Source organism: Phalacrocorax carbo, chromosome 17 (assembly GCF_963921805.1).
Source record: "Phalacrocorax carbo chromosome 17, bPhaCar2.1, whole genome shotgun sequence".
Classification (NCBI taxonomy): domain Eukaryota; kingdom Metazoa; phylum Chordata; class Aves; order Suliformes; family Phalacrocoracidae; genus Phalacrocorax; species Phalacrocorax carbo.
Genome location: NC_087529.1, coordinates 6,279,936 through 6,304,608, shown reverse-complemented (window position 1 = coordinate 6,304,608; position 24,673 = coordinate 6,279,936). Strand labels below are relative to the sequence as shown.

The 24,673-nt window shown below is 37.9% G+C and overlaps 4 protein-coding genes across 7 annotated transcripts in view; 1 reads left to right on the top strand and 3 right to left on the bottom strand.

Annotated features, from left to right (window-relative positions):
- NF1 (neurofibromin 1) overlaps positions 1-24,673 on the top strand; it is a 107,328-nt gene that overhangs the window by 52,744 nt on the left and 29,911 nt on the right. The window lies entirely within an intron of this gene.
- OMG (oligodendrocyte myelin glycoprotein) lies at positions 9,392-13,303 on the bottom strand. Its single transcript, XM_009506717.2, has 2 exons — positions 13,088-13,303; positions 9,392-12,350 (listed from the first exon to the last, which is right to left on the bottom strand). The coding sequence occupies exon 2, from the start codon at positions 12,342-12,344 to the stop codon at positions 11,025-11,027; it is 1,320 nt and encodes a 439-aa protein (XP_009505012.2). The 5' UTR covers positions 12,345-12,350; positions 13,088-13,303; the 3' UTR covers positions 9,392-11,024.
- Positions 14,899-17,617, bottom strand: EVI2B (ecotropic viral integration site 2B). Its single transcript, XM_009506728.2, has 2 exons — positions 17,475-17,617; positions 14,899-16,238 (listed from the first exon to the last, which is right to left on the bottom strand). The coding sequence occupies exon 2, from the start codon at positions 16,205-16,207 to the stop codon at positions 15,350-15,352; it is 858 nt and encodes a 285-aa protein (XP_009505023.2). The 5' UTR covers positions 16,208-16,238; positions 17,475-17,617; the 3' UTR covers positions 14,899-15,349.
- EVI2A (ecotropic viral integration site 2A) lies at positions 19,874-23,599 on the bottom strand. Its single transcript, XM_009506707.2, has 2 exons — positions 23,389-23,599; positions 19,874-21,306 (listed from the first exon to the last, which is right to left on the bottom strand). Exon 2 carries the CDS (start codon positions 21,288-21,290, stop codon positions 20,526-20,528), a length of 765 nt encoding a protein of 254 aa, XP_009505002.1. The 5' UTR covers positions 21,291-21,306; positions 23,389-23,599; the 3' UTR covers positions 19,874-20,525.

Sequence of the window (24,673 nt, the reverse complement as noted above, 5' to 3'; positions counted from 1 at the left end):
ATACCATGTTTTTGGAAATGATTGAGATCTGTGGAAATATCAGTAAACTAATAAGAAAAGCAGATATTGATTTGTGAACTGTGCAAAAGACTGTGATTTTCCAATAAAGCAAAATTTTTGAAGTTTTAAGTCTTCCCTACTCTGGAAGATAGTGATTCATAACAACAAGTAACATATGCTGCAGTATTGAAGAATTTGGGAAGAATATCCCAAGATCAATATTAATAAGTTAATGGTCAAATAAGTCACAATGCTCTTTCTTTTAAAAAAACCCCAATCTAGTTTTATGTAAATTAATGTTTGCAGTCATAAAACTGCAACTAGAGTAAGAATGTAAATGAAACTTGATGTTTCAATCTAGTTATTAGGTAATAGCACTATAAAATCCATGGAGGACAGCATGTTCAAAACAGTTTCCATAGTAATTATACTCATTACTAAAAGTCATTCTTAGCCTTTTTAAGAAAAGGAAAATTATTGTGCTTACAACCAAGTGCAAACAAAGACAGAACTGTAAAGATAAGGTTAGAGCTTTTGTACCTTTTCTCTGTGCTGTGATGTTGGTGGTACCTTTGCTTTTGGTAATGGTGTTGCTGGTCGAGTGTTGGCTGGCAGCAGTGGGACTGCTGGTTTTGGCACCGGCGGGGTGCGTGGTGGCGCTGCCGAGGTCTGTGAAGTTCTCACCAGCACTGGTCATGGTAGTGAGAGACCTAATGTCAGTGCGGCACTTACGGATGCTGCCAGATCCTGTGTTGGATGTTCATGGTTGGATTATTGCCAATGCCACTGCCAGTGGGGCTCTTGGTTTTGCTTCTGCTGCTGTTGCCACTGTGGATTTTGCTGGTGCTGCTGGTGGTAGCTGAGTTCATGCTGGTGGAGCTGCCTGTGGCACCAGTGCTGGTAGGGTTCACGTGGTTGCTTTGGCTCTTCCTGGTGCTTCTGTTGCTGGTGGGGTGCTTGTTTGTGATGCCAGCGGGGTGGCTGCTGCACCAGTGGGGTGCTTGCTTGTGGTACCCTGGCTGCTGATGTGCTTATCTGTGGCATGGTTAGGAGTGGTTGTGGTCCCTGGGGAGCTCTGGCTTGAGCAGCTTGGGGTAAGGCTGGGAAGACAGCTTTTGATGCTCCTTGCTGGTAGTGCCGCTGCTGCTTGTGGTGCCGATGGTGGCAGTTTCGTCAATGGTGCCACTTCTGGTAAAAAGTATTGACGTGATCTGAGGAGATGTCATCAGTGGTGAACCTTCTGCAGACCCTTTGAGTTCAAGTAAGAACATGAAAACAAGCAGAGGAAACCACTTCTTTTGCAGTATCTTCTGTTTGTATTCAACAATTTAAATAAATAGTCAATACACATTTGCAAACAAGGCATTCTTCAAATTGACAGATTTCTAATGAAAATCGTACCCAACAGGTGTGTAAGATTTTTTCTATTAATTAAAATTTTAGATCCTTAATTTTATTAATTTTCATAGTTTTTCATTGTTTTCAGTAGTGCTTTTTACTCTGTAGATTGAGTTACAAACTTACTTTCCTAGAAAATCTGTGCTGTGTTATACCATTTTCCCCTCATTTTCCCCTCAATTTTTCAAAATGTCCAAATTTTCAAATAAGGAACAATTTTAATTATTGGAAGATTTTATTGTTTTACAACTGGATAATAAACATACCTTATTCCAAAATCAGATTGGAGGCTAGAGTAATGAGCAAGATTTGAAGAACCTTTCCAAATATAACCTCTAACTTGGTCGTTGAATTCTGCTACTTAATTATGGTTTCCTAGCCAGGATGCAATTAGAGAGCCAACAAATGAATATATCTGTTCACATTTCTTTTATTATGTTTTTGATTTTCAGAGCAACAAACAAACAAAACTTCTGTTCAGTATCAATGTGGAAGGTAAAATAAATTTCAAAACTGTTTCCTTCTTCTGGAATTTTGTACAGGCATGTCAAAGGGTTTTTTCATGCTTTGAAAAAAAAACAACACAAAGCACTTGCTTTCAAGCTGGTAATGTAGGGAGGAAATGCTTACATTCTCTAACATTTATTGTTGTGAAAGTTCTCAAGCACTTGCTTCACTGCTAGCTCTTAGGAAGACTTTGCATAAGGCAGCCCAAAGGTGGAAGAAAAAAGGAAGTGTGATGTGGTAGGTACCATATAGAGATAACGTTTGTGTGAGTAAGTGTCTGTGCTTTTTGTCAGTTCTACCCTTAATGAATGTGTAAGCTCATGATGATCAAAGGTATACTAAATAGCACAAAGAAAGTATCACTACATAGAAGTAGGAAGAAAACAGAATTTATCTGAACTTTTTTTCCAGTGATTTATAGCTCTGAAATAGAATAAATATGAGAGAACATTCATCTAATTCAGCCTTTAGCTTTCCCTTCCTTTTGCTTGGGAAATTGCCTTCCTTTAACTTAACCTCTTTTCTATGTTTTCAACACCCTTGGCTCTTTGGATGGAGTGGAAGAAAAAAAGATGAATAGTACCACTTGTCTTCTGTCCTAATTTTCTGTCTTCAAAAGCTGTACCATACTCCTCTGCCCTCTTTAAGGTCTTTGAGTCGCCTTTGAGCCTATTGTGTTGGCTGAGTGGGCCTTTATAAAATTTTATCTGAAACTTCAGTTTGCAGTATAAATTATCATATTCTAACAGTAATTAACTAGTATTAAATTAGGGTATCGTGTACTTTTTATAGTTTACAACAAGCTGGTTGAGAAGAGGGATAGCTTCTGGAAATTTCCCTTTCGGGATATTAGTGATTGTTGTTGAAATAAAACCAAAATAATCTTGTTTTCAGTGAAACATGTATCTGCATCTCTAGCATCTAATGCTGTTTTCTGCTTTCCAAAAAACATTGAACAGCACGTGACTTGTAGAGTGACTTTACTGGGATATCGGAATGTTCCATGTGATTTTGTACTAGGAACAGGTATACTGAATCTTAAGTTTGAGCATTGCATTTATACTAGGCAGTAGAAGAAACATTAGTGGTGCCTAAAAGATTCAAAGGGTGTACAGAGTTGACAGTAAAGTCAGTGTATACAGTGCTGAAACTGAAATTAGTTTGCCTGTCTTCCGCTTGTTTATAAGTCCATTTTTCCCTGGAGATTCCTGACACTAAATCTGCACACAGTTTCAAAAGTTAAACCAAGGACACATTTTTAAATGCTGTATTGTGTAGGGGACTAACTCATTGTGAACACTTAAAATTACATATCCTTGGATTATGATTTTTGCTTAAGTTGATTTCTGTGTAGGCTTAAAAAAGGATATGTACTCATGGACAGCATGTGTCAGCTTAAATAAATGTTTTTTTAAAAAGCATGCTGATTGCTTTAGACAACTTTATGCAGTTGAATGTCAGTAGATTTTTGAAGAATATATAATGTATTATGTTCCGACCCCTTCTAAACTAGTTGTACTGCTGTCACAAGAAAAGTCTGATCGTGAAAATTTGGGAATAAAAATGGATGTTTGGAAACTCAATTTTTCTCCCAGTTGTTGTGTTTATTCACTGTTGTAATGGAGTCAGCTTGAAAAGTTGTCAGGCTGTTGCAAATTAGGAGGATAAGCTCATTTTATCTGCCTGCTGCCACCTGTATTTCCCTTCCTCCCCTCAATTCCATCAAAGTAATTTCAGAAACTGTTTTTCTGAGACTCATGCAAGTATATATCATAAGACAAAATATCTTCTCTTTAGGATTAAAAGAAAAAAAGTAGAATATATACTTTCAGGAATACTTCAACTTTGTAAGACACCTCATCCTTTTCTAAGGCAAACATTGGGGTGGTGGTGTTCCCCTCACATCTTTCATGAGTTATGTTGAATGTACAACAACAATAGTCTTTAATATATTAAAAGTGCTATTGTAACCTTGCATGGTTACTTTCAGTATGAGTGAGCCTGTTTAAATGAGGTGATGTCTCCCTTTCTTCAGGTGAGATGTGTAGTTGATGCAAGTAGGTATTTGAAGGGAACTTGGAATGCTTGGTAGCTTAATTTGGGGTAGGAGGATGGTATGTTAGTGTCTGCTTCAGTAAGTGTGGTGTCTTTTGCATGCTCTATAGAAGGCCTTAGTTGCAGTTTAATGGGAAAAGAGAGGGTGACTAGTTCTCTTCAGAAGTAACTGGAGTTTTTTCACTCTGATCTGGATTGTTTTCCTTTGTAAGCCACTTAGACAACAGCATTAGGAAGCCTTACGGGAAAGGATTATTTGAAGCATCTGTGCTAAAGTGAACTCGTGCTCTAGGCAAAAGGCATTCAACATCAAACGCGTTATTGCTCCTGTAAGGAGGGTTTTGCTGTAGTTAGGCTGGGGGGCCAGTGTGATCATAGAGATACACACACATGCTCCTGCTTGGAATGGAGCTAATAGTTCATGAATCTGCAGGGCTAACTGACAGAAAGGGGTATCCCAGGGGAAGCCTGAGTACCTTTTTCCCTTTTTTTAAGCAAGATCTCAGATGTTTAAGCCCCTTTGGTACACCAAGTTAGAAGAGAAGGTACGATTTTGAATTCTCTTTAAAAAATTCTCTGTGTTTGCTTGCCACATTTTTCTCCTCCAGCTTTTTCCATTAGACACTGTCTTATTTCATGTCAAGTAAAATAAAATGCTTAAGTTGTTATCCTGTCCTGACAAGAAGTTAGGCGTACAAATGCCAAGAATAGCGATAACCCATCTTCAAAAAGTTTACTGTGTCTGGCAGTGATCCAAGGCACCCTTATATAGTTTGTGAAGACTTGACATGCAGTGTGTTTTCTGGATTTGCAGAGCAAGAAATAGTTATTTCATTTGCAAAGAAAGGATTTCTGGAAATAAATTGATACAAAAGCGTGCAACACGTGCTTGCTAGGCCTAAATCACTTACCTACCTTTTCTTTAGAAGCAGAAAAATAAAATTATCCACAGCTGGTTAACTTAATGCAAGTGTTGTATCTGTAAGGACATTAACAGGCATAGTGGTTATGACTTACTAATGAGTTCATGTGGAAGTGACCTCAGCAAAAATATGTTGTTCTTTAAATGCTACAAACTACCTCAGTATTTTGAGCTGAGGCCTGCAAACTGATTATATATAAATCTGTCATAAATGAAAATGACATAGTGGTTATTTTGTGCTTATTTCAGTATTTGAAACCCTGACATTTTACTGTTAGTTGGTCCAAAGTGCAGTGATATTTTAAAGGTGCTGTTAGAATGTCAGTGAGTAGAAGGAAAGCAAGTATTGGTGTATGTTTTTACAGGCATTTGGAGAGGTATTATCACTATAGAATCATCTTGTCCCTTCAGCACTGCATGGTTTGCATCTCAAATTCTGCTCAGCAGAGTACCTGAAAAGGAGGCAGAAGAGAGCTTATGCCTCAATTAGTTGCGCAAAATTCTTTTTTCTTTATTAAGGATGAGATAGGTTAAGATTAACATATTTCTTGCGACTACATACAGTTAGGAAATACATAATTGTCACACAATCAAATGCTGCTGTCAGCAGAAGGGCTGGGGAGTTGATTAACCGCTCCTTGGAACTTGATTGTACGCATCCAAGAATGAAGATGGTGTCGTGTTTATAAAAATATATAATCTGACATTGAAATGGGCTGCAGTGTCATTCACTTTTAAGTATGGGTACTACTTATCACTTGTCATGAGTGAAGCATGCTGTAAGCTAAAAGGATAGCGACAACTCTTCATTTTGGGGCTGAATTCTGCAGAACATATAATCAAGTGCAGGTGAACCTGCTTTTCATAATTATGCATAAGGGCTATTGATGAGAATGATATGATTTTTATGACTGATATCTGCACACCTTTTACTTGAAAATAATTCAACTTTTTCTGCTTGCTTCCTTACCTGAGAAAGTATATGATCATTAGCATAATTAAGTACCGATTGTGACTAGGGTATGTGATATTCCTTGGAAAGAGGTGCCAGCTCAGCAGGTGACTGTACACAGATGTTTGTGAGACTAAACCTTTTCCAGTCTGGACAAGCCAGTAATGGGCCCTAATAGAGCTAGTATATAAATAATAAAGGAGGATGCCACTTGTTTATCAAGTCAGTAGCTACTGAGTATGACTACAGTAGTCACAGTGTTGTTCTGTGGTGGATGTATATTGGATGTATATTGAAATTTGGTTTTGAAACACATCCACAAGAGGATTTGCCTGTTGAAACAAAAGAAGCAAATATTGAAAAAGGAGAACATGAAATAGAAAGCACTGCAAAGTACTTTTTAATTATCAGCTTACTAGTAGCTGATCGCATGCTGAGAGAACACAACTTTAGAAAACAATTATAGACAAATATTTCATCTTTTGACTTACCCAAAATAAGTTATGTCATCTTCATCTTTCTGAACCTTCTTGTGTTAACTAGTAGCTGTTCAGACAGTATAAAATTCCTAGAATGGGAACTTTTTAGTTCTATGTATCTCACTACTATGTATGTAATTCCATTTACATCACTGTAAAACTTTAAAATACCTATTCTGTGCATAACTCTTCATTCTCAGTTGTTTTACTTGGCAAAGTAGTATGGATAGCCATGACCTTTTATTTAGTAACTGATGCTTAAGGATTGTTGAATTCAGCAGAAAGGAGTGGATGACTAAAAATCAAGCTTGAATATCAGACAATAGTGAAGCGAATCATCTTTCGCAACTGGCTATCTGAAAGATATTTGGAGGCAAGTGTTTGTGAAAGTTTGCTATGGTATGTTTCTCATGCTGTTTTATGATCTGTGTGCCCCACCCAGCTGGTGGTTTCCATGGTCAGCAAACTGCCCGCTGTTGAATTGAGCTCTTGGGATCAAAAGAGACTGTAAATACGAATGAGCTCTTGCAGATCTACCGTTCTTCAGTCTTAGAAGAATGGAGATCATTTCCCTAGTTTTGTGACACTGAACTCCACATAAATTCTGAAGTTAAACTTGGCAGTTTAACAATCTGAAAAGTTGTCTTCCCAGGGATTTTTTGAATGAACAGAAACCTCAGTTCCTCAAAGGAGGATGAAAAAATCACTGCTAAACCATAGTGATCATGGTATGTCAGATATGTCTTCCTGTGTCGCATAAAGAGGTGGTAAGGAGCAGATTTCTGTACATTTTATCCGGGTACAGGACACTTAATGAAAACATTGTTATCCTTTGAGTGAGCCTTGCTACTAAGTATAATATTGCTTGCCTTTACCCCCCTTTCACGCTTGCTTTCTCTTCAGCAATGTAATTCTTCAGTTTTTCTCTGTGAGGCTGCTTTTTCAAACCTTGCAGGTGCAGCTTTGGTCTGGATTGATGCTCCAACATCTTTTATACTAATAGGAATGTGGCTAAGTGGTGCTTATTTGGGGTGTTTGTCTTGGGGTTCTGAGCCAGGTGTTGTTTTTTAAGGTGTGAAATGAAATGTGGAAAGACTGTTTAGATTGGAGCTGCCAGGATGTTTGAGGGCTTGCAGCAGGCTGGGGTGAGGTTTGGGGTTGATTTTGGGTTTTTTTTCCTTTTTTTTTGTAGCTTGAGATCTGGTTGCCAGGGCACTGTTGAGTCATTTTACTGATATATCTGGATCAGTTTAGATCCTTCTTGTGATGTGAAATTTAATTCCTTCTTCACATTTTGTTTCCTGGGCAACAACCTGACTTCTGAATCCGATGCTCTTCTGTTTTTAATCCCTCCACTGTTACTGAAATTATCGATAAATCAATAAATACTGATCCTGAAGTACTGCCATTATTTTTAAAGCTGGTGCCAAACTAATTAATAGGAATACAAACCTCTGAGTTATTGCCTCAGACTGCAGCTATCCCTACAGCACTTCTAACCTTTCAAAAGCAAGCATATTGCTATTACAAGGCATGCTAGACTTTTTGGGGGTATTTTGAATATTGTCCTGAAATGCTAAATAGTTATTTTGGAAAAAAAAATTTCTCTGAGAATAGATTATTTTATCTTTATCATGGACTGAATGACCAGCCTGTTTAGAACACCACAGACCGATGCTGTCATGTTCACATCCATGCCTATCAGTTTTATTTCAATTTGGCTGCAGTGTTGCCAAGCAACAAGTGCACGACTCCCACATTTGCCTGCCTACTCGCTGCTCCGTTATCAACTCATTTGTATTCCAGAAAAATACAAGGAAACCTAAATTTCAGTCTGCTTTATTGAAAGCAGTCAAACTAAGAAGCCCTCTTGCTTGCACCTGCCACAAGCAAGGGTAGAGAGCATTGCCCTAGAACTTGGGAGTGCCATCTTACTTTCACACCCATCTGCAATTTTTTTGTGTCCTAGCTTCCCAATCCTGTACGTGTATTTGGAAAACCCCAGAACCCTACTTCCACTTCCAGGCTTTTATCAGCATGCTTAAGACTCTGAAGTCTGGGTACCAAGTCATTGCGTATGGGGGCTTGCAGTTTGCCCCAAACAACTTCTGGAAAACAGTATTTTTTTTTTTTAATAGAGTTGCTGTTCACTGAATAGTCTCATTATGGGAGAAACATTCTCAGAGCATTTAAAATTTATTCCATGCAGGTTTTTTGCATTAATTTGGCATCCTGCATTGAATTGTTCAGCAAAGACACGTGTAGTATTTAATGTAATTTCCTGAACTCAAGGCGGTTTAGTAATAGCACCTCATTTTGTGATCTCTGCCCTACCAAGCTAAGCTGCTTTAAACTGTGTGGGATGAAACCATATGAATGAGTTAATTCTAGGAAATACTTAGTTCTGAACATGCTAAGTAGGTTGATACTGTTCTGTAGTCAGTCACAAGTTAGCAAATACATTGACTGTCCGGAGAGAGCAGCAGGCAGTGACATTTTTTTTTAATACTGATCCTAGTTAGTAGAATTTATTGGTTCATGTCAGATTATTTAACCTCGGGAAAATATATGGAACTTCTGCAAGTGGACAACTCTTTCAGGCTCCTGGTAGCCACTTTATATAATAGGCTCTTCTGCTGGCCTTTGAAAGTACCATGCACATATTGCTTATGGTCTAGGTTGTCTAAACTTTGACTTGGATAACTATTTTTTGTCTACCTAAAACGGATATGAAATGTCAGTCTTTGGTTTTGGGTTTTTTTTCAAGTTTTCTGCCCTATTGAATATGGTGAATCTTTTTTGAGAGTGAGAAAGAGCTACCTTTTTCTAGTGGATAGAGAAATGCCTTTGGTGTTTGCAAGTTCTAAAGAGTAGGACGGGGAAGGGTAGGCCCCTATGTTACTATTATCTCATCAGCTTATTAATAAACAATATCAGGGATACATCAGTATCAAAATAATATAATTTACCCATAAGACATGCAGATTGAGCCAAATATCTTCTTGAAATTGGTTTGTATGATAAAATATTACCTATTCAGTGATGTTACGCTTATTTGAAAAGAAGCACTGTTACTAATTCAGTTCAATACAAACGTAACTTTATTGTTACTTAAATGCCAATGAAATAACTGTACAAATTCATTGTGTAACATTTACTGTTAGAAATTAAAACACATTTCTGGTTATAGAAATACTGTTCACAATTGGAAAGTTGTGATTTCTCTGATACCAGTGGTTGTAAATGGTCTACAGCCCTCATTGACACCTAGGAGAAATAGGCAGAGGACTCCAGTCTCAGTAGTGAGGTTTTCTGGGTTTTGCAGCACCTTCATGCTACAATAACTGGAAATTAAATGGCCTGAAATGAATGGAAAACCTTGTATAAAGATTTGTAATATTAAGTGAATAATACTTTTTCATTGAACTTGTTCTTCAGTTTTCATTTCATGCTGTTTGCAAAACTTCATCTGTAGTATATCAAGTACCTTTGCCACATAATGTAAATTATTTTCCTAGAGTGGACAGAACCATGCGTGCAACTATTTCTACTCACTGATGGTGCAGATGTCAAGGAGAATAACATTCATGCTCATCCTTACAAAGCAAGGATTTGGGCATGTTCAATGCCATGGACTGGATTAATAATTTTTTTAAAGTCACAAGATTCAGAGCTTGTTTCAGTGACAGCTTGACAGCTACTTGCTTAATTGATTTGTGACATAACTTGCGTTAGAAATTGACTAATATTTCATTTACTGATCAGAAGGTAGTAGTTTGATACAGGCTGATTTGCGATATTCTTTTAAGCATAATATATGAACATTTCAGATTTTTGGATGTCACTTGAAATAAAGGATTTCCATTTCATTAATCTGTGCAGATAACGCCTTGTCGTTGGACAATGTCATGGCATTGAACATCTTCTTTTCCTCTACTTTTATATCTTCTTTTTTTTTTTAAATATGGAGAGTGAGAAATAACTTGCCTGCAGTCTCTAAGTCAAGACATAGCAAAAAGAGATATCAGCCCCTACCACTTCTCCCATGCTGAAGTTGGACCATGTTGCCTTCTCAGTTTACACCCTCTTAGTAGACATCATGGCATTGTCATATTTAATTCCTAAATTCAAAACTGTTGTTCTTCATATTTAAAATATCCTAATACATATGAAGCAAACATAGATATACATGCTAGCAATTTTTCTCAGGAATAACTTCTGATTAGTGAAACAGCTAGGTTTAGTTCCTTTATTTTTTTTCCCTTCCTTTTGCATGTCGTCATAACTTACAAAGAATCTGTGCTGCTATAATACAAGAATTGCTCACTGGCAAGTCAAGCAAGACAATGCAGATATGATACAGGCCTTCTATTTTTTTTCCAGTTGTTTAATGACAAAATCATACATAAAATCAGTACTTAAAATTCTGATGTTTTATTCTGTGCAAGTAAAATTAAAAATTTAAATACAAAATAAGCACATTTTTAAAAACAAAATCATAGGTTAGTTTTACTCAATTAAGACATATTAAAATAAGTAGCAGCTTAGTATCAAGACATTAGTGTGCACTTCTTTAAGAACTGTTATTTTTCCTAGATCAGAGTCAGAACTTTGAATTTCTTGTATTTTGCTTCATTATTTGACCTGGATGTCTTAACTCCAGCTATGTATCACAGGAATAAACTCAATAATATTCACAAGATACAAGCCCTTAGCCAATAAACATTGCCACTGCACTGAGCATTACAACAGAAAAGAAATATATCTCACAGATACTTGCTTTGGAGGGCACGTGAGTATTCAAAATATTTGTAGTGGATTCCTCTTTCCTTAAGGTATCAGTTGTGCTTTGAGGCATTCTGGAGTAGTTTGTCGGCATTCCACTGGTGATACTTAAAGTCATAGGAGTAGTGGATGATCCTGTTGAACGAGCCAGGCTTAAGTTCACCTCGGTTGAATCTTTGATGTAGATTGTGTGTGTGGCTGCTGCTTCTTGAGAACTAACCTTCCTAGTTGTCAGATCTTCTGGGTAGAGGAGTAGTGGTCGGTCTGTGCTCGTAAACAGTACAGTTTGGCTTAAGGTCACCAAGGTGGAAACTTCCTTAGCTTTAAACTGTTTATGCATTTTTGTCATTTTGGTCGGTTCGGTTGCCCCTGGAGAAGTAGCTTTGTCTGCTGCCTTCATTCCTTTAATCATGAGGCTCGAGTCTATAACTGTGGGAGCCGCTGAGGTTGGTGTGGCATTCGTCCAAAGCGCAGACTGATTAGCACAGGGAGCCCCTATCACACTGGCAGCTGTTCCCTGCACCCATTTAAGCAAATAGGGGATATTTTGTTCATCGCTGCAGGACCATGGGTTGTTATATAGTGTTACTACTTGCAGCTGAAAGAGCTGGTCAAAAGCTTTGTCAGGAATGTATGTGAACTTGTTGTTATGCAGGTAGAGGCTTGTAAGGTGTTGTAGTCTCACCAGTGTTCCTGGAAGTATCTGGGACAAGAAGTTATTGGATAGATCCACTGTCTCTATGTTGTAGGGCATATTGGTTGGAACTGTCCAAAGTTTGTTGCTACTGAGATTGAGAAACTTGAGACTGCTCAGTGTGTTGTTGATCAGAACAGCTCTTTCCACCATATTCCTGGAAACATCAAGCACTTTAAGATTCCACTGGTAAGCTGTATCAAGTTTCTGAAGAACTTTAATGTTGTTGTTTATGGCATATAATTCCCATAAGGACTTGGGCAGATGAGCAGGAACATTCTTGAGCCAATTATTTGAAATGTCAAGGGTCCTCAAATTGGTGAATCTTGTTAGCTGATGATCGAGATCTATGAACTGGTTAAAGGACAGATTTAAATATGTAATGTTGTCTTGAAGTCCATGTGGCAGTATAGTTAAGTTTCTGCCTGAGCAGTCCACATTCCTGTCATTTCCTGAGCACGTACAGTTAGAAGGACAGATACCCAAACCAGTGGGTATGAAAAACAGAAGGACCAGCAGACAGGCAGATGTATTCAATATCTGGTATTCCATTGTTGCCTGGAAATAAATATACCAAAATGACACCCTTTAAATCCCTGTAATATATTTTATTTCTTTATAAGGGTTGTCTTTGCAATGACTACTTGCAGGAGAAATTAAGTAAAAATATCAATAAACCCCTTTGTGGCACGGTCCTTTTTAGAATTGTTCAAGAGAGACTTTACAAAGCATCCCTTCATAGACTGTCATGTTGTCTGGCAGAATGAGACTTGTTTTTTCATCTCCCTTTCCCCCTCAAGCTCAAATGAGGGCTTTCTTCCGAAAATGCAAGTCTCTTCCAAATGTTACACAATGTCTGCTTCTTGTTTTTAGTGATTTCAAGCCTATATTATGTTTGGGATAATGTGTTCTTTTATACAGGATGAAAAAATGGCTGTCAACTGGATCTGCTTTACAAATCTCTGCAGCAATGTAGCAGTCCCCCCCATACATGCATGCTATTAGCTTAAGTAGAATTGGTTAAAATACATCTTAAATTGTTCGGAATTTAGTCTGAAACCCCAGTTCCATGTTCATGCTAACATGCACATCATTATTTTCCTTATTATAGTGTTAATTACATTCCCAAAACTGGTAACACATGTTTGAAGCTGAATTAATGTTAGTAAGAAATCTCTGACACTGCAGCAAATTTCTGGTGCAAGCATCTGTCACCAACTAATAATTTCATTCTTATTTCTGTCTCTAATCTTGTAGTAGGTTTTTGTGGTTAAAAACAAAAAACACAAACTTACCGTAACCTCTTCTGCAGTATCAGCACATCATTTCTGTGAGAGATTTAAGCTTAGAGGTCGTCTCGTTCTAGAGAGTAGCTACAGTTGCTGTCTGTGGATTGTGCTTGCCTCTTCAGCTGCATCGTATTGCTGCTAGCTGGGGCTCTGCAACCACCTGATCTGCACTACATTGGAGGACTGCAGAGCTGTCGTTGGTGCTGACTCAAATTTATTGCAAAGCGAGCATATTCAATAAAATAGTTGGGGTTTATAATTTGAATCAGTTAACTTCTCCATATCTATATTTTATGCTGTGTCAGTGCATCAAAACACAACATGTAAGATTGCCTACATAAACAGTACCAACTGAGATTTCTGTAGGCTGTTTTAGCTTAAGCTAGGATTCCATTTAAATGTTCCTATTTAAAAAGTCATGTTGTGTTCTTTTTTTACCTTCGATTAACCTCTGCTCCTGTAAAAAGGGTTAATGTTAATTTGGGCTTCCTATCTTAAGCTTTTTTTAAGCTACGCTGCCAGAATATTTTTTTCATAGTTTTAAAATGTTCGGTTTTCTACTCCTCAGATCAGGCCATCTCTATATTATCAGGTATAATCTAGCTCAGCTTGTAGGATTTTACAGATTTCTATACGAAATCTTTATCTGAATTTCTCCAAACAGTATGGTAAGGGTGGATATGGTTTATAATGCTGTTAATTTTAACATGGTATAATGCAACAAGCCTTAAAAAAAAAAATCTTTGCAAAATTGGAGTGCTATTCTTAGGCATACACAATCATACAGCTTATATAAAAGGTAAGAAAAAGTTGTAAATATCATTTCCTGTGCTAATATATGGGCAGCAGCCTAGAATTGCATTTGCATAACTTATTACTTCAATCTTTAGTGGTAATTTAAAGATTTTGAAGTTCATTATGTATGTGCAAACATGTGATCTGTGCAAGCAAACACAAAACTACAAACTCTTTGCCATTTTGCAGAGATGTCATGGAACGCTAGCTTCAGCATCTAGCAGCTTCTTTCTGTAAATCTAAACATTCGATACTGGTTAAAAAAATAAATATATATATAAAAAAATTAAAATTAATTCACCTCTGAGACCGCCCTCCTACTTCCCACCAAAAAGTTATCTTATCAAAATGCATGGTTTTAGACAGGACAGTGAGTTTCGCTTGGACTCAGGGCCCAGAAAAGAACCTGTAAAACACTTGGTCACCTTGAGTTAAAAGGAATCTGGCATCCACACAACATTAAATTACTTTTTAGCACTTATATTAATAATACTGAGTGCATTCTGAAAATGCTGCTTCAGAGGAAGGCGTTAGTGAATGCACAGAACTCTTTCTGCTAATCATTTGCCTGGGTGTTCTGAAAACTGTTTCTGATTTATCCATAAAAACTGTATATAGGTAAAAGAAAACATTTTTGTACTTGTTCTTCAATTATTTGCAGCTATTTCTGGTTTTTAGTAACCGCTGTGTTAACTCTTTACTCGCACTGTTCTCTGCTTTACCAAACAAAAGTGTGACGTGACAGGAGGTTTTACACCAGGAAACTTTTTGGCAATATTTGATCTGAAGGAAATCTCATTGCTATTAGTAAAGGACAACTGGTGGCTGCCAGGAGGATTTGTTTCCGATACCTGTGATCCTTTGTTGCCAAGTTGTTACCAAGTCATGCAGAGAATGGGCCCTTGTATGAAAGATGATGCGCATGCATGTTGAGGCTTTTAGGCTTTGTTTCGAATTTGAAGCTTTGTATCTAAGCAAATACTCAGTTGTGCTTTAAGTGACCAAGACATCTTTGAATTAGAAAGCTTTATTAAAATTAGCTTAAATTCATTGCATTCACTTATATAGAACAATTTTTAGAAGCTTTGAGTACCTCTAAAGCTGTACTGTTTCTTGAAGCTCCCTTCAAGAAACCCTCAAGGAGTTCAAGAAGCTCCCTCAAGGTCTATATGTATGTTACATACATGTATAGCCTGAGGCACAAAGGTATACGTTCTCTGTAGTCTCCAAAAATCCGGAATCTCTAGTTATAGATAAATAGTGGGCACAATCCATATTGTATTTCAAAATTATTTGCTTCAGGCAGAAGCAGGTGGTTCCCTTTTGTGAAAGCTGAAGTTAAGAAACACTGGGGAAGTGCCCATGCTGTGGTCTCCCTGTTCTTGCCTGCGTCAACTTCTCCTTTTTTCAGTTATTTGAAGAACACTTCATTTAAGAAAAATGTGAGGTATGCTGGAAATCAATTTTGGCAGTCTACAAAGGGTGTTCTGGCTGTGGCAGCTGGGGCGGTGGTTCATGAACTTGACTGAGAAACTCGGGTGGCGGGGGCAATTGTTCCTCTGAGTGAAATTCCTGGTCCCTGATGAGATCTGATCTGTGATCCTCAGTTGGTTCCCTGAGCCAGTCAGGTGGAGGTGGCAGATCTGGGAATTCAGGTAAGGCCTCTGGGTGAGGACAGGAGTCGCGTGCACAGCTTGCTGCTTCTGAGGTGGGGGCTGGAGACGCGCCCGTGTTGGAAACTGAAATGCTGGCTACAGAGTAGTCTTCGGCCGGTGGAGGCAACTGGCTGTTTTCGTTACTGGTAGTGCAGCTGGGTGGTTTCTCTGATGCAGTGGGATCCTGCTGTAAATTTGTGTCTTGTTTCAATTTCCAAGGCAACATAAATAAAACTGATGAACGTTTGGTAGCCTGGTCAGAGTCCATGAGGACATCTGGTGTGTCTCCATCTGCAAATGGAGAACGACCTGCCCAATTTGAATCGACTATAACTGGCCTCTTGCAGCATTTCCACAGAAGAATTATAATAATAGCCATTATCATACTAATCAAAATGATGCCAATTATCAGTGCTGCTATCCAGCTTCCATTGCTGGGTTCTGCATATGCTTTGGGGAAGTGAGGTGGTATCGTAATGGTCAGCGCTTCTCCAGATTTGTGTAAACTGGGTCCAGTTGCTTGCAATTGGTATAGAGGAGCTTTGTCTTCTGTTGGAGTCCTGAAACTGTTGTATACATTTCTTTTATTCATGGAAACGTTTTGAGGTATTGCTGTAGAAAGTGATTTCCAGATTTCTCCATAGAAGAGAACCAGTATTACTTGGTTGCTGGCCATTTTCCTGCAGCCTCTTTAAAAATGTCCTCTCCTATAGCAGGAATGAAATAGAACATGTTAGCTTGAAAGCTGTGTTTGTTCTATAGTTACATGTTAGTGATACAACTAGTGAAAATTAATATTAGACTGTGTTTAAAATTTCAAGTCTGTTCCTATTTGCATAATCAGCAGGTTTGTCCCTGACTTTACAAACAACAGGCAGATTTTCATTATTGATCATTCTAATTAAGTGACTTCAAAGAGAATGTCTTGGCTGCTATTACCTTTTTTTACCTTATCAGAAAAAGGCATCAGCAGAGAAGTCCTCAGAGTGTTTCAAAATAACATTATCGATCATGTAAATGGATGTGGAACTGGAAGAAAATATGTAACACTTGCAACAGTACTGACAAACAGGATTGTCATGAGTCAAGAAAATTGTCTTGTTTTGATGGATATAAGCCGAGACCTAAGTAAAAGACTCTTCACAGTTCTCTTAAACTTTTATTTCCTGTTCTTGCTTCTCTCCAGCAGTTAAGTGTAGAAAGTAATAATTTTTCAGAAGTTTCCAAATACTGATGCTGTAATGGAACTGCATTCTAATGTTAAGCTGTTTTTATACATAAATTCCTGCATGTGGAACGCTTTCTGTAATGAAGGAGATTGCTTCATGCCAACAACTTAACATTAACACAGATTTTTTTTTTTTTTTTCCCCTCCTCTGTGCTGTTTAGAGTTCTGGTCTCTGAATGTCTCCATATGAAACAAATCATAAAATACATCCACTGCATAGGGATTTTTTTAATACCTGAAGCTACTTTCATGCAATTTGAGCTAATTTATTAGTTACTACAATGATAGTCATGTGAAGCTGTTCCTAGGAAATTAATATGCATAAATCTTTGAGGATTTACAAATATGCAAATTTAAATTTCAGATGCAACAGTATAAACACCTCTGAGTAGTAAATTAATGCTTCTTGAGAACATTATGATCTAAACTCTGTAAGGTTTATAACAGGAAAAAATGTTTCAATTTAATTTCCTTCTGCTCCCTTCTTTTCAAACGATAGTCAAATAACACTTACATGTAGAGTTCATGATAGTTCACAGTAACAACATCAAACAACATGCTTTTGAAACCCTGATACTTTTAAGATACAGACATTCAACAAGAGCTTTGAATATACGCTGAGGTCGGGACATACACAGTGCTGTATACAGTGCAGTTCCATTTCAAACGAAATAATACAAATCTTAAGCCTTTCCACCTTCAGGTTGATTCTTACCTGCTCATTGATCTCCTATCAAGCAAGCATCATCTTTTTTGCTTGAAGCCTTAGGAAGACAGACTGTGTGCTGAAAGTCAAGCAGCTTAAAATGGTTCTTTTTACATTGAAGTAGGTTTCTCCAGCTGAAGAGGAAGTTTATCAGCGCTGCAGGAAGTGTCAAGAGTAGAGAGATTACTAAGAGCTTTGTCTCAGAGTTTGCATGCTTTATGAGCAAACTTCTTGGCTCTGTTGTTTTTATAAAAGTCAAATATTTAAATGTTTGTGGCTTTTGTCTGGTATGTGCCCATTATGTAGAAATTCATTAATACTTGTTTGCCTGTCTGTGTTGAAAATAGTTACACTTCTGTGTGAGTCAAAAATTATTCAAGTTTGGATTGGATTTGAATCTTACTGATTTGATTTCAGGGGATGGGTTTGGTGTGCTGTCATGATTTAGTGGAAAAGCAACCTTAGAGTCATTACTGTGAGTCATAGAAAGCTATCTGATCACAGGATGCTGGCTTGCCTACCCATCTTCATTTGTGTAGTTGCATTAAAAGGCAGATAACTACAGATTTCGCTGTGCTCCCATCCCCTGCTCTCCATGTCATTTTTGTGTCTGCACAGCTTTGGTACCTTCTGCCATCATTAATCGGGGCTGTACTCTCTAAGCAGCTGTTTTCCCACTGTCTGTCTTTTGTCCATACCATTTAGTCAAACCCAAACTACTTTATTTTATCTCCTTGAGCATTTTTGCCTAGAAAGGCTGCCTGGCAAAAAGAAACTCGCACAAATATGGCCTCACGGCATTTTGCAAGTGTGTTCTGCTTGTGCCAAGCAGCTACTGCCAGATCCTTCTGCAGTTTCTTCATCTCCTCCTGCTTTTCCTGTTGTGCCTCTCTTCTGATTGCACTAGTTCTATTTTTTCAGACTCTCCCTACTCCTGCAGAACCACAAATCCTGGTCCCGTACTCACATTATAATTCATAGTTTCTTGCCCGATTCCTTCATCTCATGCCGATTCTCTTCAGCCCTCATAGTCTCCACCTCTCTTTTGCTGCAGTTCCCACCTCATTGACAGTTCTTTTTCCTTCCTGTTTTTCCTCCACTGATATATGATCGTGATTCTTTCCTTTCCCCCCCTCCTTTTTTCATGACATTGCTGGTTTAGCCCTTTAATCTGCTGCCTGTTAACGACTTACTGTGTTCCTGTGTGCGGGCTGGCTAACTGGCTTGGAGATTCATTCTCCTGTTTTATTTCTGTTACCTTCCTAGCTGTGAGCAGCTTTACACTAGGTTAGGTTCTCACATTTGCCATCTCAGATGCTTTTTTTAGTACTTGCACAGCCTCTGCTGTTGCCTCGTGCTCATGGTCATTTTGGGGAAGGAGAAGGCAACTGCAACGCAGCATCCCCCAACCCTGCCCTTTAGCTCTCCTTCTGTCACCAGTGTGAGATGTTCTCAGTTCATCTCTCTTAAGTACTAGGTTGTCATCACCGATCTGTCACAGTTTGCCCTTATTCTTCTGGCCTTTCTTCTCATGTTTTAGAAACGCCTGACATCATCCCCTGTCATCATCCTGCTTGTGTGTTGCGTTGCACCTCCTCCCTTTGAGTTCTAAGCTCTGAATGTGGGGTTTGTGGCAGATTAATTGGAATTTGCCCTGTAGTTGGGGCAGGGGTGGGGAGGTTTCCATCTCCAATGAACTTATTTTCTAATGACTTGTAGTTCTGGGCCAACCTTGCAAACTCCTTCCAGCTTTATCTTCCTTACTACACAAACCACCTTTGACGCAGGCAGTTGCATTTTTATTTTTTTTTTAGACCTTGTGCTTTTTTGGCTTCCATGATACTGTCATCTTGCTTCTCTGCTACTTCTTTACCTGCCCTTTCAGATAAGTTTATGGGTGATGTCATGGAAGGGAACGGGGGATTCAGTCTTACATCCTGATTCTTTCAAACTCATACAACCATCTCTTGTGTCAAAAATGTTTGTTACAGACGCACAGGATGTTTAGAACTTTGTCGTTATGCAGTTTTAGCACTGGTAACCATGGTGCAACAGATCATCTTTAACCCAAGAGGTAGCTTGTGAAAAGCTTCTTGTGTTTCCTTAAAATAACAAAGCTCTGTTGTAATGAGACCAGACACAGGCATCTCCCCAGAAATATGGGAAAATCATGTCTTTATGAGAATAAAGAAACTAAAAGCCGTGGTGGTTTCGAAGAAGTTTTTGGCATGTTCTAACTGATCGTGTTAGGACAAAGTGGAGTGTATTTCCATGATGCAAGAAATCACAGCTAGTCGTCAGAGGGGACCTTTACTCTGGCTTTCAGCAAATGTTATAGGAATATAGTATTCCAAAATACCTTATGTAATATTTTGTGCAATATTTTGACTTAGAGAAAGTGTCACAAAAGTCAAGTTATTTAAAAACTGATGTTGTTAGTTTATTGGAGGTCACAAATTGAAACAGTTCTCATATTCTAACATATAATACAAACTTCGTATATTCATACACGAAGTCAAAACACAGTAAATACAATTCAAATCTCAATCTGGTTCAGAAGCAATTAAGCTGGTTTAACAAGTTCTCGATGAAAAAACCTGAAAGGGCATTTTGAGAGGGACTCGTTCCTGATTTGGTAGTTGCATCAAAGTTGTGACTGAATTATGGTTTCCTTAAAAAAGTAACTTCGTTATACCTGTGTAGCTCCTTATGATATGATATATTTATTAGACTAACGGTCCTTTCCTTCCCCTCCCAATGATCTTTGAGACTGGACAGGCTTCTGTCCTTGTTTATCCCGTTCAGCTCCTATCACCATAATTTCTGGTCAAAGGAGTAAAACCGGTCTTGACACTATTTATTGAAAACTATTTAACAGTCTTATTCCCTTCTAGATCTGCAAGCTGCTACAGCATTCCCACTATCACAAAAGGAAAAAACCCTAAGATCTGAATTTATCTTTTCTGTGTTAAAACTCACGTGGTTAATTGAAAGCTAAGTTTTTTGCCTTATATTAATGATGTAAAAAAGGCAAAAGATTAGTTTTTACCTGAGTATGAGTTAAATCTCAACTACAAAATTGGTTAAAACAGCTTTGTGTGACTTTGATGGTTCTTTGTTTTCCTGTTCATTATCTGTTTCCTTAGTGAGTTTCTCAGTAGTTTCATCTTCCATTTTCTTTTGAATTGCAGCATCTCTCCCTGATATTAAGTCTTGCAGTATCAAGTCGGTTCCAATTGTCTCCTTAGGCATCCTCTGCCACGTTCCTGCTGCAGTTGGCCATAAACTGTTAGTTGCCAGAATATCGCCATTGCTCCTGGGCCTACGTTTTCCTTGCTTAGTTTTTTTGAGATATGACATTTTGTTTGCTATTATGACTGTCGACAGAAACAAGAAGGTGCAGATAAGCACAAGTACTGCTATTACAATGAAGCAAATCAATATAAGAGACTTATTATCCTCACATACTTCTTTTGTCATTGTACTCTTGGGTTTGCTGGTATTCCTAGGTCCTCCAGTGGCAGAAACAGCACTTCTGGCAGGGGAAGATGTTGAATATTGGGCCATTGTTGAAGATAAGGATCGCAGGGTACTTGGCTGCATTTCAAAAGGAGTTGTTTTGCTGTTGAAATGGATGCTTAGAGGAGAATTTGTATTGGCTTCTGTTATGTTCTGGCTTCCACTTAGGTTTTGGCTGATAGGATTCCAGGTTTCATTAATAACCCTAGGGTAATAGGTATGGTTTGCACTTGTTTGTAAACATAAAGAAAAGATTATTACGACAGGGAAGGTGAAGCGTGGTTTACTCTGTCTCTTTGTCTTCATCTTCCTATCTGATCACCTGCAAAAATATAAATCCTGACATTAGTTTAGCAAATGCTAGTTTTTAGAGGTTTGAATCAGATGTCTTGGGGAATAATAGGCAGCAGTCTTTTTGATGGGAAAAAAACCCCATAACCTGACCTTATTTTTAGTGGATGTAGGAGGAAGAGTTCAGGTATTTGGAATTCTGAAGGAATAGGTTGTCTTGAACTTCTGACAGTTTGAGGTTTATAGAAAATACCTGCAGATTAAAAATGAACGTGGAGCAAAGAGAGAAAGTGTTTCCTACTAACTACTGGGTGATGTGTGGGCAGACTCTGTGGCAGTTCCTTCTCTTTGGTAGTTCCTCCTCTTTAAAGCTGGCCATGTTACAACTTCAGCTACACCACTTCTGCTTTTGCACAGTGAAAGGAGAAACCCATGTAAAGTTTACAGATTACTGCTTCTTACTTTCCTGTATTCCCCTGCATGTGGAAAATGTAACCATGCTCGTAAAGATGGTTAAGTAAAAAACTTTCATGTAAAATGTTCCTGTAAGTGAAAGCAGTAGCTTATTTTAATTGATTGTGTTTATTAGCCCAGCTGTCTGGAGTATTTTATAAATACCAAGGAAGAATTTAGTTTGCTAATTTTTCTGCATTATTGTACAAAAGGCTATTTATCACAAGTGTACTTCTCAGAATTTTTTCTCACAATTGCTACAGATTGTGACATTTTCTTTAAAACACCTGAGATAATTATGCAAATTATATCACCATTAGTATGTTCTGTTTCATATTTGTGTAATAATCAAATTTGTACTGTTGAAATTATCTGGAGGGCAGGAAACTGATCTTTAGGTCAGTTTGATACTAAGATAATAACCTCAAAATAATAGTTACAAATCAGGCAAGCAGGGAACCACTTCACTGCTGCTGCTTCATCCAGTTTGCATGTGTGAGGCACGTTCAGAGTCTAAGGCTGATTATCCAATCCAACGTCTCTCACCTGTCTTTATTAAAAGAACGAAATGTTTCCTTTGAATGTTACAGGCTACATTTGGTTCAAATATAAATACTGTAGAGAATGACCAAAAGTAACGCTGATATTTTTAGAAATACATTTGTTCTTCAAGGTAACTTTAAAGGTAACAAAGCATATCTATATGTTTGTGAGATTAGGTAACACTGAAATATTCCAGACAATGCTTACTTTTAACATAGTCAAAAGTTAGTGTGCCTACCAAAGAGCTGAATATATTCACTTCCAAAATCCAGAGGGGTGAACTTGCCTACCTTGCAAAACCCAAGTGGCAGTCCTCCAGGAAAACAGAAGAAGTGATGTGCCTGATACGGGAGCAAACTATGGGTGTGTCTCCTTACATGACAAAGAGATATATCTATCTTTTACTTTGCAGTTCACCCATAACATAAAATTAGACTCCATTCTGAGATGAATGAATCCTTATTGTTAAGTTCGAACTAGAAACCATCTTAGTAATCGACTACTGCTCAGGTAGAATTTTTTTTCTTTATATGGTAAAGGTTATATATGGAGAATGCCCTGTAACATACTTTTAAAAGGAAAAAAGCAAAACCAGCAAAGCATTTTTGTTTGTTTTTTTGTTTGTTTTTGTTGAAACAAAGCAACATTTCACATAAAGTTTCTGCATGACACGCAGAACTGAGATGCATTTGCCTGTACAGATACACTCCCAACATTTAGTGTTAGCGTCCAAGAGTCGCAACTCCCTCTCTGCCTACTCCCTCCAAGAATACAATAAGTCCAGTGTTAATCGTAGTGTTCTAGACCAGATGTGCTTTTCTTAAAAGTAAACAAACTGATGTTGTTAAGGGCTTAGCTTAAAATCATGAGAGCAAAGGAACTGATCATTAAAGAGCTGGGTTTTTTCCTTTTTAGTTCAACCCTTCGTGCCTAGGTATTCCTAGGGTCTCTTACCAGTACACAGTAAGATCCGCAATACATAGGAACAACACAGCGAAGTAGCTTCCTTAATGCAGATGGAGAGAATATTTTTACAGATTACTATTTTTGAGTTACTTGAACTTCTTTAAAACTACTTTTGCATCTAATTTTCTACAAAAGGAAAATGTGTACTTACCTTGCCAAGATGTAGTCAAAAGCAAATTGGTGTTTCAGATATTTAGTCCTTTAACAATGAAATTTCTTTGTGCATATATTTGCTCCTAGGATACAAACGACCCTTAGCATAAAGCACGTAGATTTAGAAGATGCTGGTATTTTTTAAGCAAATCTGTAACTGAAATTATACGTCGTTTACTCTAAGTGGAGAACTAAAACCACAGAGATGACACACTTCCTTTCTGTAACAACTATGCCATGACATGTTGGAGGGGGAAAAACACCAACTTGCCCAAATTAGCTCTCAGAACAACAGGAAGTAACACAGGGGAAAAAGAAGTATCTTTGGCAGGCAAATCTTCTACGTTTGTGAAATTTATCTCCTCAGTTATCCTACGCTCAAGGGTTTACCTCAAATGTTATCAAGAGCAGTGTCCCGGTACACTCAGAACTACATAGGTACTTACAGTGTTCATTAGCTCTTTCTGTCGCCTCTTGGTTTGCCTTGAAAGAGTTGCGTCAATGTTAGCTTGAAACAGTAATAGTACGTTAGTGATAGTACCTTAAAAGCACCTTAGATCTTCATAAGCTACTGTTGAGTTTGATTTTTAACTAATTCTTCCTAGTAGAATTTTATTTGCTATGCTAACTCTGGAGACTTGGTTTAGGCAGGTGTACTGTCCAGTCTCATAAAATTCAGAGAATGATTGAACAAGAACAAAAGGTTCTTAATATTTATATATTATTTGAATGTTTTTCTGGAAAGAGTTATTTGTAGACAAATCCTCTGTGCTGCTCAGAGGACTGACCATTCTTAGAAACATTCCACCAACCATTAGTCTGTGCTGCAGTATAAAGCAAATGAAATGAGCTTGAGACCCTTTGAAAAAGTTGGTATGTGGACGCTCAATTAGTCTAAATTATTACTTCTGAAATAAATGTATTGTTCCACATGTAAAAGTAAATATAATTTGAATCTCTAGAGAGGTTGTAAAGTTACTTTGAGGGACTTACACTTTTTATTTTTAAAGAAACTCCAAGCTTTTTTCACATAATCAGGTTTTGATCCAGTCGATGCACTGTTGCTCTCCAGCATGGATTTTATTTTTCCATTTAGTTGAATAAACCTCCTGTCTGCCTGGAGGTTGCTTGGCTGTAGTAGGTTGTGTGGCGCTTCCAAGTGGAGTTGAGTGAAATCCCAAGTCAAGCTTCATCATACTGGGCACCAAACTTGGTTGGAGTGTGAGTCGTGACAGAATAGTAACAGATGCCTTTAGGCTGTAGCTGCCAGTCCCGGGTCATTG